This window comes from Primulina huaijiensis, chromosome 6, assembly GCF_012295235.1.
Source record: "Primulina huaijiensis isolate GDHJ02 chromosome 6, ASM1229523v2, whole genome shotgun sequence".
In the NCBI taxonomy this organism is placed as follows: Eukaryota; Viridiplantae; Streptophyta; class Magnoliopsida; order Lamiales; family Gesneriaceae; genus Primulina; species Primulina huaijiensis.
In genome coordinates, this window is record NC_133311.1 from 4,946,926 (window position 1) to 4,955,903 (window position 8,978).

At 37.4% G+C, this 8,978-nt stretch overlaps 1 protein-coding gene across 1 annotated transcript; it reads left to right on the plus strand.

Annotated features, from left to right (window-relative positions):
* The first annotated feature begins 1,640 nt into the window (after positions 1 to 1,640).
* LOC140978594 (protein SRC2-like) lies at positions 1,641 to 2,874 on the plus strand. Its single transcript, XM_073443778.1, has one exon. It carries the CDS (start codon positions 1,776 to 1,778, stop codon positions 2,667 to 2,669), a length of 894 nt encoding a protein of 297 aa, XP_073299879.1. The 5' UTR covers positions 1,641 to 1,775; the 3' UTR covers positions 2,670 to 2,874.
* The last annotated feature ends 6,104 nt before the right edge of the window (positions 2,875 to 8,978 follow it).

Here is an 8,978-nt window from a genome sequence, read left to right on the forward strand (position 1 = left end):
AAATATAGTGGGAAGTGTGTTTAATGAGCTTGTAATAGTACAAATCCAACATATTAAATAATTAAATTTTTAATGGACCTTGATTAATTAATTAAACTAGTTGGACTAGTCCAAGTAATTAATCAAACCAATGTTAATTAAATAGGCCCAATTATTATATTATGGTAATCAGGTCATGGAGGTTTTATTTAAGTAGGAGACTTAACCCTAGCCTCCATAAAACTTGGTATTTTCGAAAACCCTCCCTCTCCTCTCAAAGAATTTTTGGCCAACTTGAATTTTATTCAAGATCTTGAGCCGCCTCTCAATTGATTTCCTACGTTGAAACTTCTTCCAAATATTCTAATGCTATTTGGAAGAGGAACAAATCTTCTAGTCGTGGACCCGATTCGAAGAATAAAGAAAGGAGTTCTTGAAGAAAGTTTGTAGGGAATTCATCAAGAGCTATATCCGCCTATACCGGATTAGTTGGAGCCAAGTGAATTAATTCACTAAAGGTATATTACTAAACTCCCTATGAATGTTTATTCATAAAACCATCCGAGTGTCCAAATATATCTTGAATGTCAAGATCCAAAATTTTTTTTAAACATCCGCTGCGTTTTGGGCACAAGAAAACCGAGTTCCAAAAAAATTAGGGTAAGCCCGAATAAAGGATTATGTCCTGAATCACAAAGAGTTATGAACCCACGGCTAGATGTATCCCTGGACCATTGAGGGTCACACAAGTACTGGATTATTTTTTTCCCGTTGAGATAATAAATTCAAGGAGTTGAATTTTTATAAAATATTGAGATAATAAATTCAAGGAGTTGAATTTATATAAAATATTGAGAAATAAATTCAAGGAGTTGAATTTATGACTATTAAATTTTGGAGTTGATAAATTCAAGGAGTTGAATTTATAAATTAAATATTAAATTCAAATGTTGAATTTATAAAAGATTTAAATTAAATGTAATTAGTGTATATATAATGAGCTTGTAGGAGTACAAGATTAACATACATATTATTAAGGTTCTTAATTAGACTTTAAAAGATTAATTAATTAATTAAACTAGTTAGAATAGAATAATTAATTGATTAAGCACATTAAGTATTTAACTTAATTAATGGACCATAAGCTTTTATATATATATATATATATATATATGTATTAGGTTTAGGGTTAACACTATTAATCCATGCAATTTTCGAAGCCCTAACCTCCAAGCAAGGAATTTCGAAAATCCTCCTCTCCTCCTCTCATTATTTTCGGCCTCCACCTTTGGTTTTCAAAGGGTTTTGAGCATTTTCTCGTTTAATTAATCTCAACGTAAAATCCTTCTATACTTTCTAGTGCAAGTAGGAAGAGGAACAAGTAATACAGTTGTGGATCAGATTAGGAGATTGAAGAGAGAAGATTTCAAGAAAGTTTGTAAGATTTACAAAAAGAGCTACGTTCGCTTATATCGGCATAATTGGAGCCAAGTAAAAATTCACTAGAGTTATATACTAAACATCTTATGAATGTTTATTTATTAAAACTATATGAGTGCTCAAACAATATCTTGAATGTCAAGATTTAAAAAAATTAAAAACTTCCGTTACGTTTGGACACGAAAAAACACGATTCACAACACTAGGATCGTCAGCACGCGGAGATGGAGCTACCGAGGAAAGCTACATGACAAGTCAACGTTGCGTTTTTTATATTTATCGTCTACTGTGTAAATCTCCGATTTCTCCACATCAAATCTGGCTCTCTCTTCTTGGATTTTCCTTTCAAAAGAAAAATGGAGTCTAGAACTCTGGAAATCGATCTTCAGTATGCAAAGGACCTGAACAATGTCAACCTTATCACCAAGATGGATGTTTATGTTGTTGTTTCAATTTCCGGTGGTGCTATGAACTCTAAGCAGAAGACCAAGTCTCCGGTGGATCACGACGGCGACGCTAACCCCACGTGGAATTTCCCCATGAAGTTCACGGTGGATGAGGCGGCACTGCAGCAGAACCGCCTCACGCTTGATTTCAAGCTCGTATGCGAAAGGGCTTTGGGTGACAAAGACATCGGTGAAGTCAACGTTCCCATTAAAGAACTCTTCGATTCCCTCGCGAAGGGCGAGGGGAAGCAGATTTTGAGCTACCAGGTGAGGAAACCCAGTGGCAAGCCCAAAGGTCAACTCACTTTTGCGTACAAGTTCGGCGAGAAAACTGCCGCAGCGCTGCCGTACGCAGCGGAACCCGTGCCCATGACGGCTTACCCAGCTGGATCCAGTGCGCCATACCCCCCGCCGCCACCCGGAGTGTACCCGCATCCGGTGGCTTACCCCGCCGCGGCGTCGTCGGAAGCTGGAGGACACTATCCACCACCAGCGGGATATCCGCAGCCAGGAGGGTATCCTCCGTCTGGATATGGGTACCCGCCGCCGCCACAACAAGGATTTGGGCACCCACCGCAGCCGGGTTACATTTACCCACCGCAGCCCGGTTACGGGTATCCACCGCCGCCGGGGTATGGATACCCTCCGCAGCCAGTGCAGCAACCGCCAAAGAAGAACAAGTTTGGACTTGGATTAGGTGCCGGATTATTGGGTGGCGCACTTGGAGGTTTGCTGATCGGGGATATAATTTCCGATGGCGGGGGATGCGGGGGCGGATGCGGCGGGGGATGCGGCGGTGGCTGATTGCTGTGGTGGATTTGTTTTCTGATATAATTAAAACGACTTCAATTTCTTCGGTGTTTCTTATTTTAGTTTGTCACATCAATTACTATATATTAAATAATGTGGATGCTATCAATGTATCGGTGATTCTGTTTACATATTCCATGAAAATTGTATCGGGTCGTTTGGTAGTAATATCTCAAAAAATATATTAATAAAGTAATTACATCTTTTTCCTGGGAAAAAAATGCATCTTTTATTTTTACTGAATATTTTTTCCTGATTACTCTTTTTATTGAATTTAAATAGTCAACAACTTTGTTCGTTGAAATTTTGGCCATGTGAATTCGTTGGCTACTGTTGAACCAACAATTATCAATTTATTTATATATAATTAAAATATGTATATTTGATTAAATAAATAAACTATTTAAAAATAAAAAATGTCAATAAAACAATAGGTTGAAGGTATGAGTATCTCCAATTTTTATATTGGTACTACTTCATTTTATGCAGACTTAATGTCTTGATACATGTTTCATATGATTGAAAACTAAATTAGCGATCATGTATCAATATATGTATACGAATTCTTATTTTGGATGTCGTAGGATCTCGGTTTACTCGTTTTTAAAATTTTTATATTTATTTTGACAATCAAAATATTTGTTTGATAACTCGTATGGTTTTATAAATTAAAAATACATAGTGAGTTTAAACTTTATACCTTTGGTGAAAGATTCACATTGCTCCAACTATTTCGGGGTTAGCGGAGATAGCTCTTGTTGTAAATCCCTACGAACTTTCTTCGATCTCTTTCTTTAAACTTCGAATCAGGTCCACGACCGGATTACTTGTTCTTCTTCTAATTTACACTAAAAAATTAGAAGATATTTTTGCGTAGAGATAGAACACGAAAAAATATTCGACTCAATACTGTAAGCCAAATTTTTATTGCAAAAGAAAAAGATTTTGAGAGCAAGTTTGGAATTTTGGAAGAGCCGAAACCTTTTTTTTTTCTTGGGAGAGCCGAAAGTTTTATCTATTTTATCTTCTGTGATTTCGGATGCACCTCACGTTAATGAGAATCAAATTCTCTTTATTATTTCTAATACTCAATTCACTTAATTAATTAACTTAATTAAGTCAATTAAATATTAAAAAATATTGCATGCCAAATCAAAGTCTTTTTCCTTTTTCAAATCACCTACCAAACTTTCGAAATGCATGCATGTGCAAGTAAGAAATAATAAAATCCTTAGTATTTCATTAATCCATTATTTACTTAATTAATCCAATTAATTAAGTTAACTACAGTGTTGAGGAAAATATTATTCCCAAAGAATTTTTGTGTATGAAAAAAACAAGACAGCTCTGCGGTTCATATGTGTAATGCCCGGTTACTCGTACAAATGATTAGTAATACGTTTATGTCATTATAGATAGTTATTTAGCCCATTATGTTTTACATATTGATTGAGGTATCAATATTGAGATTGAACATGACTTTTATATTGTTCATGGTGTATTGAGAATGAAAATATGTCTAAATAGTTATAGTAAGATGTGTAGGTAGAAGTAGTGTTATGAAGTTGGTAGGAAATGAGATGAAAATATGGTAGATCTTACGGGTTTTAGCATAATGATTTGAATGTTGATCCAAATTGTGTGAGGCCATAACCATTAGAAAGCTAAGATATAATGTCAAAACTTTCATGTTTTGGGTTTTGTCCAAATCATTATGAAAGACAATCCAAAAGTGCCCCGAAGTGTGTCGTAAGCATCGTCATTCCTACTATGACACATTTTGGTAGATTGAGCATACCTTTTTACTCAGACCTCTAAAGGACATGAAACCAATTGGAGAATCAAGCCAAGACATAGAGCTACAACTTTCATGTTTATCACTTTTTTAGATTATAAACGAAATATACGTTTCTGGAGCGATCTTTGATGAAGTAGTGCGCAGAGGCAGAACAGGTGGCCCTCGAGTGGTATAAAATGACTGCCCGAGCGCCGGTGCACGAACTTTTCATCTTTTGGGCAGAATGTTTGGCGCCCGAGCGGTAATATATTACCGCCCGAGCGCCGCTGTGTATAAGAAAAGATAAACTTCGAAATTCTGGAAATCTTTATCAGTTCTTTTCTTTCCTTAGCAGCAAGAACTCGAGAGAAAACATAAGAATCTTCCTCCAAATGCTTTCTTCTTCCTTTCCTTCATCATTTTGAAGATAGATCTTAGTTCTCCATCACAAGAACATCATAGAGGTGTAAGTTTTCTTCTCTTTTAGTTGTTCTACATGTAGAGGAATGATTTTCATCTAGTTTATACAATAGTGACTGAATTATTGGTATATTTGACAGTATAGGAGCGAGAAACACCGTCTCAAACCAGTGTTCTTAAGCTTGGACTGTAAGTTGGCATATTCTTGAAGTAATACATGAGTAATATTATGATTTCAAATACTTCCCATTGATTATTGCTATATGTACATTGTTAGTATCTTATTGATGAAAATATAGCACCATATTCCATTGTTATGTATTAAATATGTAAGAAACTCATGAATATTGATGATGGGTGCTATGTTATGAACATTAACATGAACATGAAAAGAAAAAGATTGATTTTTTACATGATATAGAGCTTGTTGACATCATGGGTGGTTTTAAGTCCACCAAACCTATTGGCCAATATATGTTCATGGGGCGTGGGGTTGCCAAAGGTTGCTCCTTGACGTCCAACACAGTAGTAGCTATATAATAAAGCAAGCACAATAGTACATGTCAACTAATGAGGCTCAAGTACAAAAATGAACATGAATATATGCTATGATATGACAAGGTTTAAAGATCCATTGTTGTCACTACTTGATATGTATGTTCCTTCGACGCATATTGATACGTACAAGTGCCAACTTATTGAGTTTTATAAACTCACGTAGCTCGTGTATTAGAGGATCAGGTAGTGAAGAGAAATAGGAGGCTGGTTCGCCAATAGATGCTTGTGACGTGCCTCACCTCGACAAGAACTGAGGCTTATTATCGTATAGCTTCCGCATATGTATTACAATGGATTTTATGTTAGGGTTTGATCAAGTTTCACAATGTTTATGACTATATGTATAACAATATGGTGCATGGTTGTGCTTGAAAATATAGTTGATGTTGTTGTATATATGGCATCGCTTGGGTTTGTGGTTTAGACAAAAATGTAGGGACATCTTGCCAAAATTTTTATAAACCGTCAAATTGATGCCCCTTGTTTGAACTGCTTCATAATATTGATATATCATTCAAATCCTATTTTGATTATGGTAATCATGTCAAGTATAGAGTAAGGTTGTGACATTTTAAATGGTATCAGAGCCCACGGTTCTTCGACAGAGAAGACACTGCACTTCATCCACATGGAGAACTCGGCAAGTAAGTATCTTTGTATCCCATAGTTTATGCTAAGTTATGTGTCTATGTGATCTATATGTAGGTTCAGATAAGCGACGATGCCACCTAAACGTAAGGTACATGAAGGAGAGTCATCTAAGGGCAAAGCCCCAGCGGTCGAAGGTGAGGGCATTGCACCACGACCTATAGATGATTTTGCTCAGCTGCTCCAACAACAAGCGAAAGTCCATGGGGAACAGATACAGCAATTACTGGAGATGCAACGGACTACACATGAGCAGGCACATGCACAAGCCATGATCCCCAGACAAGGGCCTGTTCAAACTGATGTGTATGATCGTTTTCGACGTTTGAATCCTCTTGAATTCATGGGAAGCACCGATCCAGCAATAGCAGAAGAGTGGATTAAGTCATTGGAGTCCATCTTCTCCTACCTTCATATGAAAAATGTTGACAAAGTAACTTGTGCCGTCTTTTTATTAACAAAACATGCAAGAATATGGTGGGGGAGTGAAAGGGTTGCATTACCGGTTGGACCATTGACATGGGAAACTTTCAAAACCGTATTTTACAACAAGTATTTCAGTAAAGATGTACGAGCCAAGAAAGCTAGCGATTTCCTTAACCTGAAGCAAGGAACCATGTCAATGACAGAATACATACAACAATTTGAGGATGGAGTCCCATATGTACCGTATGTTGCACAAGATGACACAAGTAAGGGCGAACACTTCATGCGGGGACTTCGCTCTGAAATTAAAAGAGATGTACGGATGTCGAAAGTTGCTACATACGGGGAGATAGTAGAAAGAGCACTTATGGCAGAACAAGATGAACATGACACTGACAGGGACAGGCAACAACGAAGGCAGTAGTACTTTCAAAAGAGCCAAGGAATGGGACAAGGCAAAAAGACTGATAGCAGGGGTACTAGACCAGAGGAACCCCGTGGCAAGGGACCCCCTCCACGTAAAGAACAGGACAGACCACCTTGTCCTAAAGGGGGCAAACTTCATGGCGGGGAATGTATGCAAGGTTCCAATGTTTGTTATCGTTGCAAAAAGCCAGGGCATCTCGCCAGGAATTGTCCAGGGAGTTCTGAGAAAGTACATGGACGCCTTTTCTCCATGACCAAAGAGGAAGTGAATTCGGATACATCGATGATCACTGGTATGTTCTTGATTTCTGGTATTACTGCTATTGTTTTACTAGATTCAGGAGCCACACATTCCTTTATTTCGGAATCGTTTGTAAGGAGACTGGGCATTACAACAAGTACAACAGAGTCACAACTCGCCATAGCCTTATCTTCCGGGCAAGAATTACAGATAGATCAGATTGTGAGAGGGTGTCCAATATATGTCCAAGGCCATCATATGTATGCTTACTTGATAGTTCTGAGGATGATGGATTTTGATGTGATATTGGGAATGGATTGGCTCTCGAAGTATAGAGTGACTATTGACTGTGGTTTAAAGATGATCAAATTTGCACCAGTAGGAGCTGAACCATTCACAGTAGCAAGTGCAGGTATATCCTTACCTCTTCGAGTAATCTCTTGTATGAAGGCTTGTGAATTATTACAGAAGGGGTGTCAAGGATATTTAGCATATATCTTAGCTATTGAACCACCTGTTCATGAATTAAAAGATACAGATGTTGTTTGTGAATTTCCAGAGGTATTTTCTGATGATGTAACAGGCTTACCCCCAGATAGAGAGATCGAATTTGTGATTGATATTGTGGTAGGAACTCATCCGATCTCAAAAGCTCCTTGTCGATTAGCTCCTACAGAAATGAAAGAATTGAAAGAACAGTTACATGATTTACTTGATAAAGGATTTATTAGACCGAGTTTTTCACCGTGGGGTGCACCTGTTTTGTTTGTGAAATAGAAAGACGGTACTCTCCGTCTATGTATTGATTATAGGGAGTTGAACAAGGTGACAATCAAAAACAGATATCCACTCCCCAGAATTGATGATTTGTTTGATCAATTACAAGGAGCTGCCATCTTTTCGAAGATTGATTTACGATCAGGCTATCATCAACTAAAAGTGAAATCCGATGATATCTCAAAGACTGCCTTCCGAACCAGGTACGGGAATTATGAATTTCTTGTAATGCCATTTGGACTAACGAATGCACCAGCTGCTTTTATGGATTTGATGAACAGAATTTTCAAACCATTTTTAGACAAGTTTGTGATTGTGTTTATAGACGATATTCTCATCTACTCACGAACTGTAGAAGAGCATCGAGAACATTTGCAATTAGTTTTCAAGACTTTGAAAGATAAACATTTATATGCAAAATGGAAGAAATGTGAATTTTTGCTTGAACAAGTATCATTCTTGGGTCATATCATATCAAAAGAAGGCATATCAGTGGATCCAAGTAAAATTGAAGCTGTCAATAACTGGCTACGACCTACCACTGTTACCGAGGTACGTAGTTTCCTTGGGCTAGCTTGTTATTACCGTCGGTTTATAGCGGGATTTTCTAAGATAGCATTGCCTTTGACTGCTTTAACTCGAAAGAATGTGAAATTTGTATGGGACGAAGCATGTGATCGCAGTTTTCAAGAGTTGAAGGGAAAACTGACATCAGCACCAGTCCTTGCTATTCCAGAAGGATCAGGAGATTTGTGGTATACAGTGATGCTTCGAAACAAGGATTAGGAGCAGTTTTAATGCAGCATGGGAAGGTGATTTCTTATGCCTCAAGACAGTTGAAGGAATATGAAAAGAACTATTACACACATGACTTAAAACTGGCAGCAGTGGTATTTGCATTGAAAATATGGCGCCATTATCTGTATGGTGAACGGTGTGAAATATACACGGACCACAAGAGTTTGAAATATTTATTCACGCAAAAAAACTGAATATGCGACAACGACGTTTGTTGGAATTAGTGAAAGAT

Bases quoted from the DNA above. Each gene is read 5' to 3' on its own strand.
- LOC140978594 (XM_073443778.1), top strand. From the start codon at position 1,776: ATGGAGTCTAGAACTCTGGAAATCGATCTTCAGTATGCAAAGGACCTG.